The 25,350-nt window shown below is 35.8% G+C and overlaps 1 protein-coding gene across 3 annotated transcripts in view; it reads right to left on the minus strand.

Moving 5' to 3' along the window:
- The window catches only part of Rundc3b (RUN domain containing 3B), a 161,056-nt gene that overhangs the window by 41,402 nt on the left and 94,304 nt on the right, over positions 1-25,350 (minus strand). For all 3 annotated transcript variants that reach the window (XM_063243328.1, XM_063243323.1, XM_063243333.1), the window contains exons 7-8: positions 10,596-10,764; positions 4,047-4,204 (exon numbers count right to left, since the gene is read on the minus strand). In XM_063243328.1, the coding sequence (XP_063099398.1) occupies positions 4,047-4,204; positions 10,596-10,764 (327 nt within the window). The remainder of the gene's footprint in view (positions 1-4,046; positions 4,205-10,595; positions 10,765-25,350) is intronic.

The following is a 25,350-nucleotide window of genomic DNA, read 5'->3' on the forward strand; positions in this document are numbered from 1 at the left end:
TGCAAACCTCTAGTGAAAAAAAATCATGCCCAATTTTTCTCTGTATTTTCAGCTACTAGTATGATCACAAGGGCAAAGTATACACTTATGTAAATGTTTATGAAATAAAATTAAAATATAAAGTATTCCCATTAATTAGCACAAATAAGTATAACAAAATGGAATATATTTCATAATCCTATGACAAACTTTCTATATATTGATACAAAGTGTAACTAATACTTTAAGTTTGTTTTTATTTTATTGAGTAAAATTTAATACAAAATATAATTAAAAGTTATTGAAGCAAAATAACTATCTTGATTTCAAAGCCATGAGATTTACACCTAGAATAAACTATATCTCCCAATGAAATATCATTATGCCTTAACATATTTGCAGAGTTTAAATGTTTTGAAACTTTGAGACTAGCAACTATAAATTTATTCAAATATACCTATGTTAGTAAATGCTTTGTAAAGTACTCCAAATTAATATTTTATCCAACATATTAATGGGAAAGGGATAGTTGCAAGTGAAACCTGTTGCACAGTAGATGTATGTTTCCCTCACTCATGGTTTACACACACACATATATATATATATATATATATATATATATATATATATACACAAATATATATCATGATTTTAAATACTAATTCAACTGCCATTCAGAAACAAAAAGTCAAAGATGAATTTCCTGAAACTCAGGGATAATACAACCAAACACAAGCTCACTGATTGATCTATAGCCTTCTGAAACAAAAAGGTAAAAATGATTTTAAATCTTCTGCTTATTTTTCTTAGTGAGTTTCTTAAGGAGATTTTAAAGTTCTAAAAATCAAAGTAGAGGAACAAACATTCTTTGAATGCTGTGACTTTTTGGTTGTGGTCTGGGGATTAAACTCTGGCTACCCCTTTTATTTTTTTAAACAGGGTTTTGCTAGGTTGCTGGACTGGGCTCCAACTTCTAATCCTCCTCTACAGCCTCCCAGAGTGCTGAGAGTTCCGGGTGTGCACACCTAGCCCCAGCCTGAAAGCTGTCTTTTCCCTAATTATATCATACCTGATGCCATCTGCCTTACTTAATGATGCACAGGAGTATTATCTCTGTTATACAGGTGAAGCAGAGGCTTCAAGATCTTGAGACCGAGCTGAGAGCTGGGCTTCTGTGAGGACAGCACTGAATCACAACAAAACCTCACGATGCTTGCATAGACTCTAGTTTGTACTCCATTATCAGAACTATGAAATGCTCAGATTTTGTGAGTATTCAGAGATATGATCAAAGAACAGCAGTAATCCAAAATACATAAAATCATTAAGAACAATAAAAAGAGGAAGTTGAATGATGAAGAGTTTTAATGACCTGGAAAAGATAATCAATGCAAAATGTGCCTCATATTCCAACTCATAATCTTGATTCTCTGACCTTTTCGTTCAAGTTTTCAATTTTAATCCTTTCAGGGCCACTTTTACTTTCTCAGGATGAACACAAGGAATTTTAATGTCTAACTCTGACTTTTGGCCTTTTTACTATTAGTAAAATATCCAGCAACACAGGGGTAAAAAATGTCCACTCTCTTCCTGTGGCTACAAAACTACCCATACTATTCTGGATCTGTCTCTCTGACTCTGACTCTCTCTTACTCATTTATTGAGAGCACTAGGCATTGAACCTGGGCCTCGTAGTGCCTCAGGCATATGGTGAGAGCCTGCTGCCTTGAGCTAGATTCCTAAGTTCTATTCTGCATCTTAAAGATTTTGATAACATTTGTGAGTAATGGACTTTCCAAGGGAATCTATCTTATTCTTCTGTTCAGCATACTATAAAGTAGATTTATAAAAGAAACTTTTTAAAAATTTTTGGTTCCAGGAATTAAACTCAGTACCTCATGCTTGCCAGGCAGGTGTTGTGCCACTGAGCTATATACCCAGCCCTATAAAAGGAATTTTAAAAGATAATAATTTTTACCTATTTAGAGACAGTAACCATACACATGAAAGTAAATATTTAACATCAAAATTCAAGAAAATAGTTTAATTTTGATCAATGGCCATAATTTTTGTTTTCTATTAACATTATTTTAATTTTTCTTAATGGTTCTAAAAACAATATTACATCTTATCTGTGAAACCAAGAGGATCAGTGACACTTTTTCACAATTATTTTCTCAAACTAAAATGTTTGAGTCTCTGTTTAAATTACCAAACGTACAATACACTTGTAATCTACTCAAATTCAACGCTCCTAGTGAAAACATCTCTTCTGATAAAAAATAATTCCACAAGTATTTTTGGATTAAGACCATTTAAAAAGTAGTTCACCAGCATCACTTGCAAAATAATCTCTTAATTATACAGGAAAACCCAGAGATCTTTATGATTTGACTCTTGCTATTTTTTGCCCTAATTCATAGAACCGAGGGATTCAGTTCTATGAATGAAGAGGTGAGCCTGCCCTTTGGTGAGTGACACCCCACAGAATAAACCTTCTTAACATTGGCAAAAACACAGAGGAAACTATGTGTGAACATAATTCTTTGCATTGATATAAATTCCTAGGAAATATTAAATTACTTTGTTCCTTTATTTAATCTCAAAGGATCTCACACAAAGTACGTTATTTACAAAAGGAAGAAGAGTAGCTATAGAGAAAAAGTAATTTATCCAAATTATTAAAATTAATATTACTAATAAAGGGCCAACTGACTTAACAGGACATCTTTATAGCATGACAGCCCTTATATGGTAGTCCAGCCAAAAAATGGACACGCTCATTCTAATCAAGGAAAAAGCAAATAAACATAAAATCCGAGCCTGCATTTTTTAGAAATACTAGTCTCATATGAGACAAGGCTAAGAAACTGATTTAAGTTTATGACTGAAGAGACAGACAACCAAATGTAAAGTGTGATCCTCAATTGGATCTGGTACCAGAAAAACAGAAGTTTCAGTAAAGGAGAGTATTTGAACAATTAATGAAACTGTAATGCGAATTATAGACTACAGATAAGATGACAATATTATATAAATTTAGATTTCTTAAATTGACCGTTGAACTGGTATTATGTAGGGAATATCTCTGTTCTTAAGGAAGATGCGCTAAAATATTAAAGAATAATTATGAAGTATGTAATCTCTCTAGTGTTCAAAATATGCATAGAGATACAAGGAGAGGGAGAGAGATATAAAGTGTTGTAACGAGTTAAAAATTGGTGAATCCAACTGGCAGCATGGCACATATCCATAATCTTAGCCAGGCTGAGACAGGAGGATCAGAATTTTGAAAACTTGGTAAGAAATAAAAATTTTAAAAACAGCTGGGATGTAGACCAATGCTGGAGTAATTGCTTAGCAAGTATGAAGCCCTGGGTTCAATCTCAGTACTGAAAAAATTGGTAAATCTAGGGAAATATCAAAATCCAACATACATCTTCAGAACTCTTCTGGAAGTTTGAAATTATTTCAAAATAAAAAATTAGAAATATGCCCTAATATTAAATAAATGTTAGTGTGAAGATTTTTATTATATATAATTAATTAAAAACAAATTTAACAAAATGATATAACTAGTATAAGTGCTTTGACTGATTACAAGTTAAGGAACTTGTATCAGAATGTAGCTCAATATATTATACCTTCATCAAAAAAGGTCTTTCTATAAAAAAGCAAGCCATATTAAACTATATCTATTAATACTAAACTGGTTAATAATTTATGTACTGTGGTTGCATTCTGAGTAGTAGTGATCTAATATATTGCCTTTTATAATTCTTCATAACTTAACTACTTAGAAAATTATACACTTGCATTTGAAAGAACATATACCAGTTTAACTGTAGATAGCACAACTTATGGTGATTTTCTTTTTTCTCCTTATATTTCCCAAAGTTTCAAGAAAGACCATGGATTCCTTTTGTAAGAAATTTAAAAGAAGAATTTTAAAAAGTGAACAGAGTTTTGCAGCAGATAGGTTTCCTAGAACTGGAATTCTATGACACAACAAATTTTGCCCTTATGTATATATAATGTCAAAAGTTCTCTGAAAGGATCTCACTTACAGTTGATCTTGAAGTTCCACAATGATATATTCTAATTGCTCCTTCTCTAATTTATGGGCAAGATCAGAATCTTCAATCCTCTGAAGTAGTATTTTATTCTGGGAGACAGATTCAGACAGTTGGTTCTCTCGAAGTCGCAAGAGTTCTTCAAGATAACCCTGGAAATACAGTATCACCAGGAAAATAGCAGCTGCAAATTACAGGAGATATTTTGAGGATAAATGCTGAGGACAAGTGTTATTTCTATCAATACTGTCGTGACACAATTTCAAAATATTACTGATAAATTAGTAAAAAAATTGCTTTAATTGAATAATACAACAAATATTCACCATTCTATAAGCTTCTTTCCAAAAGTTTGAGAAAATATGTAATTTAAGGCAAAGCTTACAGACTACTGTAGTTTTTCATTTTACTTTATCAGTGCGCATTTGCCACACATCACAATCACATTCCTCACAGGGAGTCTGTACATGCACATACTGTATCTGAACTCTTCTTTCTTCCCCATTTCCCTCCACCGACCCTTCTTCCCGTTCCCATTACCGAAAGCTTTGCTTCCACTTTTTCTCCTTCAGTGCCCTTGATTGCCCTTTGCCCTTCCTTCCCGTCCCCCTCTCCCTTAGTCTCCATTCCATTTGAACTGTTCTTCCTACTTCCCAATACAGATCCTCCATTTGCTCCTTATTTACTCTGGGTTTCTCTGAGAAACAATATGATATTTAAACATGTGTATGTTACTTCATTAATATTATGGTCTTGAGGTGCATCCATTTCCCTAAAAATGACCCGTTTATCCTTTTTATTGTATATAAATACTGTATTTTCTTTATCCATTCATCTGTTGATGATCATATGGACTGTTTTCAAGATTTAGCTAATATAAACTGTGCTGCTATAAACATGGGTGTGCATATATCACTGTGGTATATATATTCCTAATGCCTGTAGGAAGATTATGCAGAAAGGGAATAGGTGGGTTAAATGGAATCTGTAGTTTTATTTTTTGGGGGAATCTCCATATTGATTTCTATAGTGGTTGTACCAATTTATACTCCCACCAACAGTGGAGAATGGTTCCTTTTTCCCCACAGCCTCACCAGCATTTGTTATTGATTGACTTTTTGATAACAGTCATTCTTTCTGGAGTGAGATGCAATCTCAGTATTTTTATTTTGCATTTCTCAAATCACCAGCGATGAACATTTTTTTCACATATATTTTTCACACATTATTTTTCATTTATTATTACAGCACTGAACTTTGTAAGCTCCGTGACAACGATAAACACATACTTCTTAGCATCAAAATTGGAAGTATTTCTGGTCCTAGTTTAGTATTTCTATTTCAGAGTGACCAATTATAAAGTTTTCTCTATGTGATTAATTTTTACAAACACAGAGATATTAACATTAGTGGGAGTATAATGTTTTAGGCTTGCAGCATTACAGACTGCCTTGTGTTACACTCCAGTGTTGCTATGGGTACTTGTGGAAGTTACCGAACTGCTCTATACCATAGTTTCATTGTGTAAAAAGCAGGAACAATATAAGCACCTTGTTAGAAGGATTGAAGGAATCAATATAGGTAAACTACTTAAAAGAGCAGCTGGTACATTACATGGCATATATAATGATCAGCTGTTATTATTAGCAAATACCCAATAGATATGACACTGTCTTCTATCCTTTTATTCATGTTTGTTCTTTTATTCTGCTCTCTGGGACACTACAGAATGTATACTCTAAAATTTTGAATTCAGTACAGTGCTTTAATTTCTGATATACTGATTCCTTCCTTCTCACTGCATGCCTGTTTGTTTGGTTTCTGTGCTGAGAGTTAACACCCATGCTGAGACTGTGTCCTACCACTGAGCTGCACAAGCTACAGCTTTAGCTCCCGCCTACCCTTCTTTGTAGTGGTGTGCTTTTCATTGCCTCTGCTGATACTAATCAGAATATTGTACTTTTACTAAATATCTATCTCAATATATATTATGCTATTCTGGGCAATGATCTGTTTCATTTCCTTCAGCTTTATGATATCTGTAAATAGTTACTTGTGCTTTTCTTCCCAATGAGCTTCATTTTCATATTTTTCCTGATAATTTTCAAATATTACCTTTTCCTTAATAAAATCTCAACAATTAAAAATAAAATTTTACAATTGAAATGCTTTACTCTATCTTAATATAAACTATACACACTTTAATGGTTGGGAATTACAGACTGCTTCCATCCACCGCCTGGATCAGTCAGCTCTGCCATCAGAGCCAATCTCACGCTCCCTCTAGTTACATTTCTTTGCACCCACTCCAGGGATGACCGCATCCTGAGATTTATGTTCATCATCCCCTGGTTTTCTTCCTGGTTTTTAGCAAATGTTTATAATTTTAAACAATATATTATTTTATTTCCCTGAGTTTGTCATATTCTTTTGAAAACTGCTTTTTCATCTTCACTAATTCACCCAGCTGTAAGGTTAATTCAATAACATGGAGGACCCCACTGCATGAGCAGTGTGGTTCACTCATTCTCCAGACAATGAACACGGGGTCATTGTCTTGTTTCTCTGAAACCTAAAATCACAGTGAACACGCTCAACTGTCCTCTGGGGTATATATCCCTAGGTTTCTAACATGTGAGACTGGAGTAGATTGCTGGGCACAGGCCATGCATACCTTTGTATTTATCAGATAATGTCAAATTGCCCTAATTACTGTTTTTTATATTTTTATAATATCTAGATTCTAGATTCTGATACTATAATTCTAGATTATGATACTATATTTACATGATCTTATATTAATATCAGCATTGTACAGGATTAATTTATTAAAAATCCTTTTTTATATTCACAGGAATAATTACTATAGCAGGTGCTATGAAACAGGGTTTCCTTTAGAATATTTGGTAGCATCTACCTACAAAACTATTTAAATCCCATGATAGATCCCAAATGTAGACAGATTTTAAACTACTTACTCAATTTTTAAATGGTTATAGGCCTATCAGTTATAAAATAATATTTATTTAAAAATTAGTCATCTATATTTTCTAAGGAATTGACATAAAGTTGAAAACTATTTTCTAATAATTTTTGGAAGGGTTTGTGCTCCTTTTATAGTTATGCCATCTACTTCTTTTTCATTCTTAAAAGTCTTTGTCTTTTTGTGCCTTAACTTTTTAAAAAATTAACTATTCTTGCTAGGATTTGTCTATTTAATTTGTAGTTGCAAACTTTTTTTTATTTTCTGTTTTTCATTTTATCAGTATTAATTTTCTCCTTATGCATTGATTTGGTTGTTTTTATCTATTTCTTGTGTACTTATCTGCTCAATTTTTATTCTTTTATCTTTTGATGAGTATTTCTACAAGTACCACTCAAATTGTAACTTGAAAGTGTTAACATATACTGCTTTCATTTTTATTCATTCTTAAGTATTTCCTTAATTTTTTTTGGTCCACAATTTAGGTTTTTAAAAAATTCAGTAAATGGTGTGTGGTTGTTAGTAAAGTTTTTTGCACTGACATCTAACTTCATTGCTTCATGATCACTATTATATCATTTATTTGGTATCTGTGATATTTGTGTCATGACCTAGTATATTACCAAAAATTGTTAGGTATTCCATTTGTGCTTCGTGAGAAGATTTATTCAAAAATTAAATAGTTTTATATAAAGTTTATTGTGTTGTTGAAGTTCACTATATCTTTCCTAATTTTTTGGTTAATCTATAAGTTACTTTCAAAGACATTTACATTACTTCCTATTCTTTTAGATTTGTTGATTTCTGTCTTGAACAGCATAATAATTTTTGCTTCATATTTTTCATGGCTACCTTCCTAAATATATGTAAAGCCGCTACTGTTATACATTGTCTGTGAGTTGTTTCATTTTATATATTGTTTTTAGTTTTAATAGTGCTGTTGTCCTTAATTTCTATGTTTAGTGAAAATGATACAGAATTCTTTTGGTTAATATTTGTCTAATATATGTATTTTCTCAATTTTTATTTTTTGTGTCCTTATATTTTATGTGCTCTTATAAACAGCATATTGTTAAATTTTACACTGAATTTAATAAATCTAAGAGTTTCCTTAACTGGGAAGTTTGTGCCATTTATGATGCTGTTGACTCCTCTGTTTATATTTAGATCTACTTCCAAAACTTTAGTTTTTGTTCTGTTTTTCCCATTCCTTTTAAAAATTAACTTTTATTTCTTTTCTTTCCCATTTATAGTTTCAAAATTAAACATCCTAATTCATTATTGAAATTGTAATGTATAAAAACATTAACATGGAAACAGACATAGGTATTACAAAACATCTTTATGTTTCTTCACTATAATCAAATTTCTAAACGCATTAGCTGCAATAATCTTCATACTCTTTCTAAGTGTTTTACTTAATTTTTAAACTCTCAACTCAGGGAGGCTACAATCAGCTTTTGTGAACTCTCCAAATTCGATTGCTGAATTTTCAAAAATTGTGTAAGTTAGTCATTAAACACTACTATTAATAGTAATCTCTACTGGTAGCCTTAAGCTGGTCCTGATGGGGGTATTCATCCCAGAGAAACTGGCAAATGCTACAAATGTAGGAACCAGTTGTTAAAAACATTCCAGCACACCACTGCCATCCCACTTTGGTCATTACTTTTGCTACTTCATGTAGTCAAGGTTTATTTACCAATTCCTTTGTTCATTCTGCCATATTGTATCTCACTCTTGCTTTTTAAGCCAGTTTTCTTCTTAATGATTGTATGTCTATATGTGCTGTTTCCTCCTGGATGTTAAAGGATTATGCTCAGTACACTTACTTATTCCTCTTGTTTTCAGGTCTTTCTATGTTTCTGGTTCCCACTAACATTTTGTTAGAGAAAGAATACATTGCATGAAATGTTTTAGAAAAACTGAATTCTTTTTTAAGAATATGGTGGGGAGTGTGTGAAGGGTGGAAGGGAAAAGAAAACAATGAGGAAAAAGATAAAATGAAAACAAAGCCTTGTGAATAAGGATGGGAAGAGGGAATGAAGAGGGTGCAGATATATCTTATGAGAAGTAAGCTATATCATGGGCAGGTACAAAGTTCCTATCCTGACTGTGGTCACTATGCATATCTAAGTTGTACCAATAAACTTAATTATAAAACACTGTATTCTATTGGTGTGTTTTTGCATAGAAAGCCTTTCAGGTTATCTTATTCTGATTATGTGCTAATACCAGAAGTCTCCTCTAATGAGCTATGAAAGTTTTTCTATATAGATAATACACGTTTTTCTTGCTATTATATTTGAGATTTTAAAATATTTTATAAGCAGTAGTTATTTATATTTGGAAGTCAATTCATATTTGTAAATTTATTTTATAAGTTTTCTGAGTTGTTGAATTATTGTTCTGATATTTATATTGCTAATTCCACTGGGTTTTCCCTCTATAATGGTGAATCTGAAGAGGAAAAGGGAAAAATAGATAACATGGCAAAAACATAAAGCTTACAAACTCAAGAAAATTCAGTTTATTTTTCTTTCTTTATGTACTTTACTTTGCCTAGTACAGAACTCAGCAGATAAAAGTTTTTACATTACTTTATTGAAGGAAAAAATAAACAGCATTCTTGTATTCCCAGTGAAAGGTTTCTTCGGAAGTATAAATTGCTGAGTATTATTATAGTGCTCTAACATGGTGGAAGGCCAAAAAACCCCACCCTCAGTCAACTCCCTCTGACCAAAGTCCATATAAACCTCAGCTTCCTTGGTCTCAGGTCAGAGGAGGAGCCCTGTGGGGTGTGCACTCCTCTCCTTGTCCTTAATGAAGGCCTTGTTTTCTTTTTGCCTCTTTATTTGTGGAAAAACCTCCCAGCACTCTGGGAGACTGAGGCAGGAGGATCACAAGTTCAAGCCCACACTGAGCAATTTAGGAACTTAACAAGACTCTTTCTCAAAATAAAACACAGAAAGGGTCATTGATGTAGCTTAGTGTAAAGACCCGGGTTTAATCACCATTAGAGCCCAAATCCACTTTCCTTTCCCTTATGCCAAACAAGAACAACAACAAAGATGTGCTCAGGGAATTACTGCATTTTCACAAACCAAATGTTTCATGAAGTTAATCACAGGAACTAAAATCTCAAATATAAACTAAACTTTTTATAAAAATAAGCTAATTTTATATTAAGCATAAAATTAGAAAAAGGTTAATAAGTAAAAATCTATCCTAAATTATGCCTGATTTTTAAATAAGAAGACAAGTCAGAAACAGAAGGGAAGTGGGTAGATAACTTTATTCAGTTAAAAGATCTTGTGCTGGTACATGCCTATAATCCCAGCCCTCTAGGACACTAGGGTAGGAGGTGACAAGCTCAAGCCCAACCTGGGCCACTAAATAAATCAGTGAGACTTCATCTTAAAATGAAAACATAGAAGAGGACTGGGGAGATAGCTTGGTGTGAAGGTTTTGGGTTCGAGCCCCAGTAAGCCCTCCCCCCGACTTTTGTGAGTGACAGTGCAACACAATCAGTCAAAGAACTTGTGAGGACTGATAAATACCTTCTGTTCAAGGGTGAGCTGGTACTTCTGTCTCACTCTCTTACACTTGTTGAACCAGCTGTTGTCATCCATGATGAAGGGGGGCCCCACATTCTCTGGGGTGCTGCTTTCACTGCCACTGCTGCCTAAGGTCCTGAGCTCCTCCTCATCACTGCTGATACTATCAGAACTGGGAAGGTCAAAGGTGAAAAAGAAACAAAGTAAATAACGTGTGCCAATTTGACTCTCAAATAACACTGCTATACAGTATTTATAAACTACTGGTAAGCAAACTGCAAAATATTTAGCAGTAAAAGACATTAGGTTCCTGAAACACAGACATACAGACACACAGACACACAGACACACACACACACACACACACACACACACACACACACACACACACACACACACGACAGGCTCGTATGGACTGCAGACTCCATCTCACAAAACCATGCCTACAAATGTTATGTTAAAGATTTGCAGATCTAAAGCATTAACATAAAAACTGAGAAAACCCAAAAGAAAAAACAAAAGCGAAGAGTTCCAAACTCCAAATGTGCTATTAACTACTTTCTGGGTTCTTTTAACTGCTGTAAGTGGATTATCTGTCCAATTTTTAATGCTAAGAGAAATACAGCACTACCAGCAACTGGCAATGGGTATACCAGGGTAGTGTTTAAGGTCAGCTCAGCTTTGGCATGGAGGAGGTAAGTTCAAAAGAACCAGTTTTATGTAAACATTTTCTACTGGGAGGAAGAGAAGAGGCAGAGGTCTGACAGAGAGAATACCCCTTAATAGTAACACGTTAAATTCTGTATGAAATTAATACAGCAGAAGAGCACAGATTAAGGTGAAAAAATTGAGAAAAGAACTAATAATCAGAGGGAAGTACACTTTTTAGGCATACTCTGATTTAGAGAAAGAAGGAAAGTATGAAAGGATTTTGCCCCAAAATAAGTTGCCAGTTGCCAGAGATTGGTGGTGTGAAGAGGGTCCCAATCGGTTGCTTGCGCATCATCAATGCCTGCCCTAAGCGCAGCCTCTGGTCAGAGCTTATATGTATATACCATACCCCACGTTCAGATCAGAAGAGGCCCAGACCCTCATGGTCGTTGGACTCTTCTACCCATCCTTGGAATAAAGGCTACTGTTACTTTGTATTTTTTTCTCTCTTTCCTTGAGCTGAAAACCCTATCAAAGAAGAAAAAAGATAAAATCAAATGAAAGAAAAGAGGCCTTTGTTTATGCTTTTTGTATCTGGAGTGGAGGGCTGATGGAGAGGGAGTCTGAGAGAATGAGAACTAAGGGGAAGTGAAATGGTCTGCAAGAAGGTGGGAATCAGTTAATGTGCTGACAAGAAGCTTCTGTTCAAATATACATGATATTTGGTGAGGGTTAACTTGACATGTCTGTGAAAGATACTATTTAGATACAACAGCAAGAGTGTTTAGGGGTGTTAAATAGCTGACCATATTAATGTTTTTGGTTGGATCATTGAACACAACTGTTTGCAGTCTCACTGTTTGAGTGTCCACTTTGTATGCTTTGATACTGTGATTTGAGCAACTATCTCTAAGATGATAATATGTAATCTATTAACCAGTGATTTCTTACTGTTTTTTTTGATAGTTCTGTATTACTTGTACCTGTACACTGCTTTGTTTTGTTTTGTTTTTTCTCTTTTTCCTTTTAAATAAAATTTTAAAAAAATTAAAAAAAGATACTATTTAAACTAAAGCACTAATTACTTATTTGCCTTTTCACATATAAAAATATCATATATAAGTATTAAATATATATACATATACATAGATTAAAGTAGAAAAAAGAGGAACAGGAAAATACACACACACACACACACACACACACACACACACACACCCTCTCATATATGTATATTGCAGTCAGAATTCAACTAGAATAAAAATAGTGAAATAAGACTCCCAAAATACAGTCTCTCTGGGGCTTGGAATTGAGTGACCCAGCAAACATAATTTGAGGAGGTAAAAAATAGTAGACCTTCAGGAATCAGGAGGAAGTTGACAGAAAAATGGGAAACTACAGAAAAGCCAGAGAAATGGAGCATAATGCAGAGAATAGGACAAAACAGTTTGGAAAGCTAATCAAGAGGTCCTGTCTCCTTTAACACAAGGTAAGCCAGAAGAGGGTTGGCAGCTCCAGGGAAAACAAAATTAGGCTGGCATTGCAAGCTGCAAGAAAGCCCATGGTTACTGTGAACTACAGAAAACAGTTCGGGGTTTTACAATGAAAGTGTAGCAGACTGGAGATAGAGAAGAAATCCAGGACAGTGCCCATCATATTGAATCACCATTCAATAAGTCAGGAGTCATCTGGGGAAAGGATCGATTAAAACAACTTCTGGGTTTCTGGGGTCAGCAGCACCCAATGACTGGGTGGGAGTCAGCCACAAAAGACAGTCATGGAAAAGGTGCCTGCCCAGACAAAGATTCCCTAAGTTTAAGCTCGGGCCAGGAAAAACACAAGGTCTGCTTTCCAAATTGAAGCCAGGCAGATCAATCTCATTAATGAATATAGATTCAAAGATCCTCAACAGATACTGGCAAACAAAATGTAACAAATCATGGAAAACATCACATATCCAGAGGAGTACTCTTCCTTCCAGTTCAACATATACAAATCAACAAATTTAATACACTGCATGAACTCAAGCAAGGCCAAAAGCCACATGATCATCTCAAAAAAATGGAAAAAGTCTTTGACAAATTCAACATCCATTTGTGGTAAAAGAAAACACTGAAGAAAATAGGTTTAGAAGTACACTGTCTCAAGCTGATAAGTCATTTATGACAAACCTACAGCAATATCATATAAAATGACAAAAAAACTGAAAGGTTTTCCTCTAAAACCAGGATCAAGACAAAGATATCTGTCAGGCTTGACCTGAGAAAGACCTTCCAATATGCATGCAGCCTTCAGGAAACAGAGCTGATGGACATAAAGATATTTAGGACAGGACAATCTCCCAGGCACCAGGATGTTCAGCAGTGTCCAAACACGGGCACTGACTGTCCTTGAAACTTTGACCCCACACATTTCAGTCCCAAACCCTATGTTAACTGATCCCCTCCTCCAGACCACCTGCTGATATCACTGATTTCAGCCTGCCTGTTCCTAAATGGAACTGAATCCAGCCCAATCCCTTCATGAGTCTGTCAGTAGGATTTCCTTGTGCACTGCCTTTAACAACATCCACTGTCACCACTCCTGTAGATACATCACTCGAAACTTTAGTGAGAGCAATCACGTGAGAGAAACACACAAAAAGACTACACACAGGAAAGGAAGAAGTCACACTATACTTATGCATGACTGTCATGATCCTTTACAGAGAAGATCCCAAAAACACTCCCAAAAGATTTCTAGAATGAATAACCAAACTCAGCAGTGTAGCAGAGTATACAATCAGGATAGCAAAGTAATCTTGAGCAACAAGAGCAAGGCAGGAAGTATCACAATTCTGGATTTCATGCTATATTACAGTGATAAAACCAGCATGATATTGCACAAAAACAGACACAGGGATAAATGGAACAGAACAGGGGTTACAGAAACAACCCCAGGCACAAATGGAGAAACTCTATGTTGTACATCGAGGGGTCTGGATGGACTGCTGAGCTTGCCTCGTTTCTTCTGCAGGCAGTGCTTTGCTTGGTTTCAGTTGAGCTCCTGTTGGTGTGGTGGCCAGTGTTTTTTTGTTTGTTTGATTTTTTTGTCTCTATCTTATGATAGGATACCTTCAATTGTGTTAGAAGAGCAGAAAGCACACTATGGCTGGTCAAGCAGCCAGTTTTCAGCTGGTTTTTAAAGGGGCTAGTATAGTTCAAAACAATGGAGCTGGGTTTGGTGGTGTAACCCTATAATCCCAGCACTCAGGAGGGTGAAGCAGGAGGACTGCCTCAAGTTCAAGGCCAGCTTGCACTACATAGTGAGTCCAAGGCTGGCCTGAATTAAAGTGTGAGACCATCTCAAAAAATGAAAAAAACAAACACAAAGAAAATAATGAGAATCACTCCCTTCCATCATTTGATTCTGGCTCTACAGCCATTGCTTCTTCCCTTGATTCTAAGAGAGGTAGAAAATAAAATAACAAAACCCCAGGAGATCTGATGTTGCAGGAAGTGCTCATGCATGTTGGATTTCCTAGGCTGACCCTTACTCACCACTCCTGTCTCATTACGATTCATAAATATGTACTACATGTCATGCATATAACTAAAATCAGAGTGCATTCTGATGGGACAAAGGCGTTGAGAGCTCCTGAGATGACACACTACCTTGCCAGTCATGCCTACACCCTTTAAATCCACACCCTTTAAGTTCCAGAAGCCTGATTAATCAGGGGTTGTGGCTGTTGCTCCTCTGGGTGGTATGACCTATGTGGAGTACTTTTACGTTTCTGTCACCCTGGCATCTTTTTTCTGTTTATGCCTTATTTTTGAGGGGAGAGACTTTCCCTGAGCACAACTTCCCACGATCTTCAATAAATGTAGTTGCTACGGCCGGGCATATAGCACAGTGACACAGTGCCTGTTTGGGAAGAGCGCGGTTCTGAGTTTGATTCCCACGACTCTCCTCCCTAAATGCCCCCAAATGTAGCTGCTTGGCACTTGTTACCAGGTCTACACTTAGTGATTCTTTCCCTGTCATATACACGAGCCCAAACTGTACCTTCCTGGTACATGGTCACTGTTTCACTCCCCTTCCCTCCGTGATAACCTCTGAAGTTGCTTCTGTTTGCTCTTTAATATGTCTCAGGGTGAGGATGCTGTGCTGCCTGCTCTGGCTACCCTGCTGCTTTCTGGTTTTCTGTCCCTGACTCTACACTCCACAAAGCATCATGATTCAGTGTGTGAACTCTGTGATGCCCAGGGCTCAGGACATTGGGCTGCGTTGGCTTTTGGTGGGACGATTCCTATGGGGGCACCACAGGCCGGGTCAGTGGCCAGATGTCTCAGGCACAAACACACTGGTGCGGGGAAGCGGTGCTGAAGCAGGAAGGCCTGCTTAGTAGTGCTCTGGCGTCTTTCCCCTACCCTGCATTAGAACAACTGCTACTCACTGAGCTGGCTCCCCTCCTATGACTTGTTCTCTTGTCTGCCAGTGGGTGAAGAGGCATGAGGGTCTGGAAGGGCTAAGTTAAAACGTCTGCTCATTGAGACACCCCTACTACAGTAAAAAGACAAGCCAGTGGCTGGGAGAAGACAACTGCAGCACAAATACCAAAGGACTCATATCTGGTCTATATAGAAAAGCTCCTACAAGTCAGTAAGACAAAGAGGGATAACCCAGTACAAAAGGGGGCGAATATTTGGGCAGATGACTCACAAACAAAGAAACTGAGGTAGATGTAGACATAGATATAGATGTGGATGTGTCCTCTATTTTATTAAAAATCAGGAAAAGGCAAATGAAAATCATGATGAGATTCTATTCACTGTAACTGCCTACTGATAAAACCAGGAGCAATGGAGGCTTAAATTATTATAATCCTTTTCAAAGTAAGATGGCATTTTCTACTGGAGTTCAATATAGATAAACCTTTTCGCCAGACATGTACAAATGCAGTTTGCTGATAGAAACATAGAGGAAAATTCACAGTGGCATTATAGTTCTAAACTGAAACTTTCCCATATATCTGGTAAGAGTAAAATGGATAAATACACCAGGAGTGGTGACACCTGCAATCCATGCTGAGGCAGGAGAACCTCAAGTTCAAACTCAGTTCAGGCAACTTAATGACTTAATGAGAGTCTGCTTCAAAATAAAAAATAAAAAAGGGGCTATAGCTCAGTGTGAGTCGTTATTTTATGTCATACAAAGTAACGCCATTATGCTATAAAAATATTACAGCTACATATAACAAGAGAAATGAACCTTACAAATAATGTTGTGCAAAATAAGCCAAACACCAAAGAATAGACTCTTGTATTCCATTTATATAACAAGTGAAACTACACTATAACATGTAGGAGATAAAGTAAATCCTTAGGAAAAAAAGCAGTAAAATGATTATCAGAAATGTTAGAACAGTGAACTATTTTTAGGGAGCCAATAGGGATTGTGATTATGAAAGGAAAAAATGAGTTTTTGCACAGTTTTCTTTTCCTATACTAATGACTATTCAGTATATACTTGGTCATTTGCTATCTTATATATTTATGTTTTACAAATTTTTTTGTGTAAGTTCACAATACCCTAAAAACAATCTAAATGGGCCACACCCGAGTCTCTCTCCGTGAGTCAGCACCATTTGTGGATTGCAGGGGGAGAGAACCAGGCCCCACAAGGAGGTGAAACCCACCTGGAAACCACATCATTTTCATTGTTAGCTTGGGTTGGGTTTTATTGTCTTTTGTTTTGTTTACATTAAATCTAATGGCATGAGCAGCTATTTAAAAGATAGCAAGACGTATTATGGTAGCCATTTTAGATTTACTATTAGCTTATTTTCAAGTCCTTTATTGCATTTGTTGTTTTGTTTTTATTGTTTCTACTCCATTCTGTTCTGTTCAAGTTTTACTATGTCTGAAGTTATCTGCAGCTATTTTGAAAACAACAAAAGGCATTACGGTAATTGTTGCTGATTTTTCAAGGTTTTGAAGTCTTGTATGACTTATACTAGTTTATTTTGATTGGTTTTATTCTGTTTCATTTTCCTTGGTTTTATCCTCTTTAAAAAAAAAAACAGGGCAACCAGTTACAATTTTTGACAAAGCTCAAAGCTTATAACAGAAATCAGTACAAAGACTCCTCAAAAAACTAAAATAGAAATTCCATTTGACCCTTCTTCCTGGACAAGTTAAAGGCAACACACTACATAGGAACATGCATACCCATGTTTATAGCAGCACGACTTATTAAGAGCTAAATCCTGGAAGTGGCATATATGCCCATCAATAGCTGAATGGATGAGAAAATGTGGTACAGCTACACAATAAACTAGGACTCATCTATAAAGAAGGATAAATTTGAATTGTATGTAGGAACATGCATTGAGAACATAATGCTAAGTGAAATAAATGACACAGAAGGTTAAATATCACATGGTTTCTCTTACATAAAATCCCAAGATATAAATAATTTAAATAGCAAAATAATAGGGGGTAGGAAATAGAGAGGTAGGCTTTGTAGAGACAAGAAGTGGATGGGAGGATGGAGGGCGCAATGGGAGGCAGCAGAGAGGAAGGGGAATAGGATTAAGGTGCAATATGTAGACCCTCCAATTACCCACGACTAATATATTCATCATGTGTGCAAACACAGAAAAAAGAAAAAGATCTTATGGGACTTTTTATGAATAAAAATTAAAGTGATTATTTTATACTACTCTTTCCTAGTAATAATACCCTATATTCCAAAACTCGAGACTTTGATAAGAAACTAAATAGAATATTCTAAAATCAAGGACTTACATATAGTTTGGTATAACTGGCACATGCTTAAATCTTCTTTAAAGAGTCAATACATCTCAGTGTTTTCATATGTGATCTCTACATGCCCCCTCCCCACATAAGTATGGACTCATAAAAAAACCAGCTTCCTATCTTGCATCTGATCTCCTTCAGTTCCAGTCATATATATATATATATATATATATATATATATATATATATATTATGTTGTCCAGGCTCACCCTGAATTGCTGAAGGAATTCTCATTTCATCCTTCTGAGAGCTGCAACTACAGGCATGAGTCACCATGCTCGGCTAGGAAACTAATTTTTCACTGTGAGTCATTTTTCTTGGGAATCATCTCTGTGACTCCTACTGATCATATACTATTAATGTTTAGATCCAAAATAGCTTTCAAAGTCTCCAGTGTTTAGAATGTGACTGGAGTGCGGGATGCATAGCTGCTTGTTGCTGGACTGGTAAGCGGAGACGGTCACTGGGGCTGTGGCCTGGGAAGGCATATCTCTCTCCCCAGCTGCTCCCTCCTCTCTGCTCCTGCCCACTGTGCAATGAGCATCTCTCTTCTGCTGGGCCCCTCTCCCACACCTTCCTGTCTTGGACCCAGCTGACAATGGATTGAAACAAGAGCAAAATAATTCTTGTGGGTCAGGTATTTTGTCCTACCAAGGAGGGAAGTAACTGAGATGTTGATTTTTGCCCAGCATTGTTAACTTTCCACTACATATCTCTCCCTAAGAGTTGTAATTATTAATTACATCAATTACATTTTTATTATGACATTAAAAAATCAAATTTCCAGGATACTTCCTTAACTTTTTCTTCCAATTTTTAAACTTTTAATTTCAGCATACAGATATTTAATTTTTAGGAGCAAAGTCTTGTTCTCTAAATTCCCATAGAATTCTGATCTTATTTTAAAAATGGCAGTCTTAGAAAGTTTTGTGCGGTGACTGCTGAAGTTTCCTTTTTGAGTGCTTTTTGTTTTAAGCATGATTGCTGCTTTCTTTATGGGCACTGACAGTCTTAGTTAATGACCATGTTTACAATTTCACACCATCTTCTACCCTTCTTACAAGATGCTCCAGTGATTCCCAGGAGTCTGTAAGCCCAATTATCCTGTTCTCATTACCATTCTTTTCTCTGACCCGCTTAGGCCTTGGCTTACTGCAGAGGTCCTACTGCACAGGTGTGCCTTGTACACTACAGAACCAGCAAGGCCAGGGAGAAAGCAGCCGCTGGGCTTGGGGAGGCAGCATAGTCTGTCACCAAGGAATTTTGTCTTTATTTTTAAAAAGGGTTAAATTAAACATAACAAAATAGATCATAAGGTAACAATGTCAGAGACACAGATTTCAAAGCAAGACAACTGGAGATCTTCACTGTCTATCATATTGTCTCTTGGTTTCTTCCAAATAGTTGTTCATATCTTCACATACAATGAATTCATACAAAACAAAATAGTATAGAACTAATCAGAACAGGATGATGAAGGTATTTTAGGTCTTCAAGACCAGACAACAAGGAAGTCAACAATGGCTACTATAATGTCTCTCATTCTCTTCAAAATAGCCGTCCATGTCTTCATGTATGTTGAAATTAAAACAAAACAGACTAAAATCACTCTGAACAAAGAATAATAGTACTGTTGGATCTCACATCATGACACTGTGGAATCAGCCCTGGGTACTGTCGTGTCTCTTTTTCTTCCAAGTATCTGTTCATTTCATCGTGCATTATATTATCAATTCTCATAAACTTTTTAGAAGTTCTACGCATGCATGAGTCTCTATATTTATACCTATTCTTTCTATATTACAGGGAAAAACAAAACAAGACAAAACACAACAAATTCCTAGAAAAACATGAATGAAAAAGACATATAAACAATAGCAAAGAGCCCAGAACATTGACAATACAGACCTTCAAACAAGGTGGTATGAGCATAACTAAGATTGTTATTTTACATAATGATCTTCAAGAGTTTCTCAGATCACTACACAATAGTATGTACAATTGTTCCAATCCTATGAATGTTAACTATTTTGTTTCAAGAACTTACAGAGTAGTTGTATCTTCTAATCTATCCCATTGATCTTCAGGTCTGTTTTTATTCCAGTACCATGCTGATTTTATTAGAGTAGATTTGTCGTATAACTTCAAGTTAGGGTTTGTGATGCCTCCTGCCTTGCCTTTGTTGCTTAGAATTGCCTTTGCTATTCTAGGTCTCTTCTGGTTCCAGATGAATTTCAGGAGTGATTTATCTAGATCTGTGAGGTATGCTAGTGGCATTTTGATTGGGATTGTGTAACAATTTTGGAAGAATGGCCATTTTCACACTGTTTGTTCTTCCTATCCATGAACAAGGGATATTTTTCCATTTTCTGAGGTCGTCTTTGATTTCTTTTTTCAGGGTATTATAATTTTTTCTAAATAGATCTTTTGCTTCTTTTGTTAGATTAATTCCTAAGTATTTTATTTTGTTGGATGCTATTGTAAAGTGTGGCTTCTCTTATTTCTCTCTCAGTGGTTTTGTTGTTAGTGTGTAGGAATGCTATTGATTTTTGAGTGTTGATTTTGTATACAGCTACATTATTGAATTTATTTACTATACCTCAGAGTCTTTCAATGGAGTTGTGGGGGTCTTCTATGTAGAGTATCATGTCATTTGCAAATAATGATAATTTAACTTCTTTTTTTTCTATCATTACTCCTTTTATTTCTCTCTCATGTCTAATTGCTCTGGCTAGTATTTCCAGCACTATATTGACCAAGCGTGCTGATAATGGACATCTTGTCTTGTTCCTGATTTTAGGGTAATTTTGTCTTTTCATTTTGAGGTGGACAGAAAAAAAGCTCCTGGAAAGTTCTGAATGGAGGAATAAAATGATATGACTTCCATTTCAAAAATGGATCATTCTGGCTCAGAGTTAACTCCAGGAGCCAAAGGAAAAGGCATGCAGACTACTGCCAATCTCCAGATTTAAAGTAAGGGGGAATTGCTAAAGACTGATATTATGGGTTACAAAAGAGAAAATATATGGATGACTCCAAAGTTACACCATAAGTAACTGTAATGATGGACCTATGATTTCTGGAATAGGAAAAATCTAAAGGGAGAAAACTTTCTGCAGAAATTAGGAGTTCAATTTTGTATACATATTACATATGAAAAACAGAGTCAGTGTAAACAGAGAAGATGGTTCAGAAACAAGCCTTAAAATATTTCAGCACTCATGAGGTTGGGGAGATGAGAAGAAAACAAACAAAAGAAAGAAAATCAGGAGTTGTGGAGTGAGTAATCCACTTGGATTTGTCAATGAGATAACACTGCTGCCTTTGAAAACATCAGCCATTGTTTAAACTCTAAACTTTAAACAGTTCAAGAGGCAAAATCAGGGGGCTGGGGATTTAGCTCAGCGGCATAAGCGCCTGCCTTGCAAGCAGGCAGTCATGGGAAGCGCCAGCCTTGCAAGCAGGCAGTCATGGGTTCGATCCCTGGTACCGAAAAAGACAAAAAAAAAAAAAAAAAAAAAAAAAAAAAAAAGAGGCAAAATCAAAACAACAGGCTGGGGATTTAGCTCAGAGGGAGAGGCACCTGCCTGGCAAGCACAAGATTTTGAGTTTGATCCCTGGTACCAAAAGAAAAGAAAAGAAAAGGACACACACACACACACACAAACAAGTCCTGGAGACATATTTGTAATAAAAGGAGAGGGGACAGAGAAATACACAAGTAAATGTGGGGCTACAAAGGGGTTTGTTTAGTTTTTAAGATGGGGAAGAAAACACGCTTATGTAATGTTGTGATATGGATATGCTTTCATCCATAGTCACCAGCTTATAACTCTACAGCCTTTGTAATTTTCTAAATGACTAGAACAATAGGTTAAAGTATTTGATCTTTTATTATTGGCTTTTAAAACAATTTTCAAACAGTTTCAGAGCAATGAAGGTGAAAGAGTCTGTTATAATTATGAGCCATTTTAGACCTCAGAAATCAAGATCGATCAATCTCTTTCTCCTTCTGGCTGCCTTTCAGAATTTGTCTTTCTCAAGATGAGTCAAAGAAAGTAAAAATATACCTTAAATATTTCCCTGCTTTTCAGTCTTAAAGCTGCCCAAAGGCAATTCCCTGACAATATCCCCACTTCAAAGAGATCTTGCTCCATACCCAGAAGGGAGAAATGCAGGAGAGGCCAGCAACAAACTGCAGACCTGCCTTATCGGGTGTCCTTGTTTAGTCTGCCAGCATTAGATCACACCATGCCCATATGGTTGCCTGTGCTTAGGTCATGCCTGTGCAGTGGGGGCCCCATAAACCTCCCAAAAGTCTGGGGCTGGAGAGGACTAGGGCAGCTGACCACATAGAGGCTTACAGAAAGCTGAAAGAGAACACATCGCTTGCTATGTGTGTGGGGTAATAACTCAGTTCCATGAAGACAGGTGCTCCTGCACGCTTTACACCTTGCCTTGTATATTTCTTCATCAGACTGCTTATCTGTATCCTTTACAATAAACAGCAAATGTAGCTAGATGTTTCTCTGCCAGGCACTGTAGCAAATTAATTGAGCATAAAGATGGGTTGCAGGAAGTCACCCAATTTGTAGCTGGTCTGCCAGAAGTTCCAGAGACCCAGCCTCGTGAGTAGGGTCTGAAGTGGGTTCTATCTCAAGGAACCAACACTATCTCTAGGTAACTAACACTGGAATTAAACTGAATGGAAGAAGAGACCTAGTTGGTGTCCGTTGCAGAACTGCTTTCCTATTAGCTGGTGGGGAGAAATTCCATTTGGGAGGTCACTAGAAGTGATCCGTGCTTCGAGGAGAAATTGTTTTGCTCCTCTATTCTTAGCACTGTGGTATGTGGAAAACCTGTTTCTCTCAGCATGTTCTTCCATCCTTCCTCACTTATGCCCCACCCCGACTCACACCTCACTTCCTGCATCCCCGTCCCCATATCCACTCTTCCCAGGCCTACTCCCCCCACACGGCTGGGTTATCATAACTCCTTAAAAAAGTGGGGTCATTAATGCAAGAGACCAACCAATGGAGCACAAGTCTTAAAAACAGATGATGTATTTCAAGGCCTTAGAAAGATAACAATCCAAATCTGAAACTAATGCAAAGAAAAAGAATTATAAAGATCAGAGTGGAAATCAATGAAACTAAGACTAAAAATAATATAAAGGGTCTAAAGGGTCAATGAATCAAAGAACTGGTTCTCTGAAAGGATGGAAAGGGGTCTGGGATGGGATAGGCAGAGTGGGAGGAGAGGGGCGAAGTGAGAAGACACAATGTTCGGTATGTTTGTGCACCAAGCCCATGGCAACTGTATTTACTAAGTATGGTAAATGGTGCAAATAAAAAACAGAAAAAGGTGCTTAAATTTAAAAAAAATTTTATTTTAAAGAGAAAAAAGCAATAAAAAGGTACAAGATTTCAAAAACAAGATAATAGGAAACTGACAATGGTTAATATATTATGTAATGTCTTCAAAGTAATTGCTCACATTACAAAACATATGTATGCATAATTGATCAAACAATATAAGCACAAACTTTTTTAATGAACTAAAAGAAATCAGTAGTATAATTATCTTAGCTATCTTTTGTGTGTGTGTGTGTATTTTTTTTTCCTTTTCTCTTCCTTCTTTTATCCTTTCACCCATCCCAGTTGGTCTTTACTTTTGAGCTGTTTCTTTCCCATATGGGTCTGGTTTATTTCACTTAAGAGAATGGACTCTAGTTGCATCCATTTTCTATAAAAGGCTCGATTTTATCCTTCTTTCTAGCTGCATAATACTCCATTATAAAAAATAGTACATCTTTTTACCTATTCTTCAGCTGATGGGCATCTGGGTTATTACAAATTGTGCTGCTATATTTACCATTTGTATTTTATCTGAGAAGTGTGTATTAATCTGCAATGCCCAATTTTTGTCTTTGATTTTGGGGTGGAGGCCTGAGTTTTTTCAATTCTTTAGATGTTATAGATAGAAGTCCTTTGTCTGAGGGACAGGTGGCTAAATTTTTTTCCCTGTCTGGATTTTCTCTTTACTCTGTTGGTGATTTTTTTTTCAGGTGCAAAAACATTTTAATAAGATGAGATCCCAGTTGCTGATTCTTTGAAGTACTTTCCATGTAGTTTGGTTATTGTTCATGAACATACTGCCTACCCTTATGTCTTCAAGATTTCTACCTACTTTCTCTTCTAGTATTCTGTTTTAATATTTAGATCTTTGATCCATTTTGACTTTAGATTAGTGCATGGCTATAGGCATGGGTCTAGTTTTAGTAAGACATTTAAATTACGACAAAGAGTAACATGGAGAAAGTAACTTTTCTCACTGATATACAACCTGAAACATACTTGATTTTAAATATAAACTGTCTTCCATTTACATATTTTGTACATTTAATTTCACAAGGACAAAACTTCATTTCAAAAATACATTTAAAAAAACATTTAAAAAAGCTAAACCACACCAATAACTCAACAAATACAAATTAAAGTAATAGAGTATCATTTTTCATTTATAAAGTTGGCCACATTCAGGGCTGGGAATTTAGCTCAGTGGCATAAGCGCCTGCCTTGCAAGTGTGCAGTTATGAGTTCGAACCCTGGTACAAAAAAAAAAAAAAAAAAAAAAGCTGGCGATATTCTTCATGTTTAGTTGGAAAGACTAGAAAAAGTGGGAAGAAGGTTTTTTTTTTCACATATTGCTAATACAAACTGAATTAGTTTGTATCTCCAGAGGGCAATCTGACAGGGTATTTCAAAAGGTTAATAACATGTATGCATTCATCCCAGAAATTCTACTTCTAATGATTTAACTTAAGGAAATAATCAAGGTTCCAAATAAAAATATTTAATTACAAAGATGTTAACTATAGCAATGCATGTGACATGAATAACTGAATATATCCTAAAAGTCCAACAATAACTGGATAAGTTTATTCCTATGGAATTCTATTCATTTGAGGAAGTGATGTTGAAGACAGTTAATGGCAGGTAAGTTTTCATTACATAGTTTTAAAGAGAAAAACAATACATGTATATTATATTTACACTTTCATTAAAAGGAAGAAAATGAATGTCTACAGAAGACTAAAAAACTATCTAACAAAACTGTTAAGACCTCAGCATCTGTTTTTGAAGATAGTAAGTGTCTTAACATTCTTTCTACTTTTCTGTATTTTCTAATTTTTCTTCAAGAAATATGCATTTCTAAATAAATTAAAAGCAGTAACTTGGGGAAAAAGAAGAGACTGATGGTTTCTTAAAATGAGGACCCTAATAAAGTTTTAAAAAATTATG

Source organism: Cavia porcellus, unplaced genomic scaffold, assembly GCF_034190915.1.
Source record: "Cavia porcellus strain 051 isolate PalLab524CR breed Dunkin Hartley unplaced genomic scaffold, mCavPor4.1 scaffold_2, whole genome shotgun sequence".
NCBI classification, from domain to species: domain Eukaryota; kingdom Metazoa; phylum Chordata; class Mammalia; order Rodentia; family Caviidae; genus Cavia; species Cavia porcellus.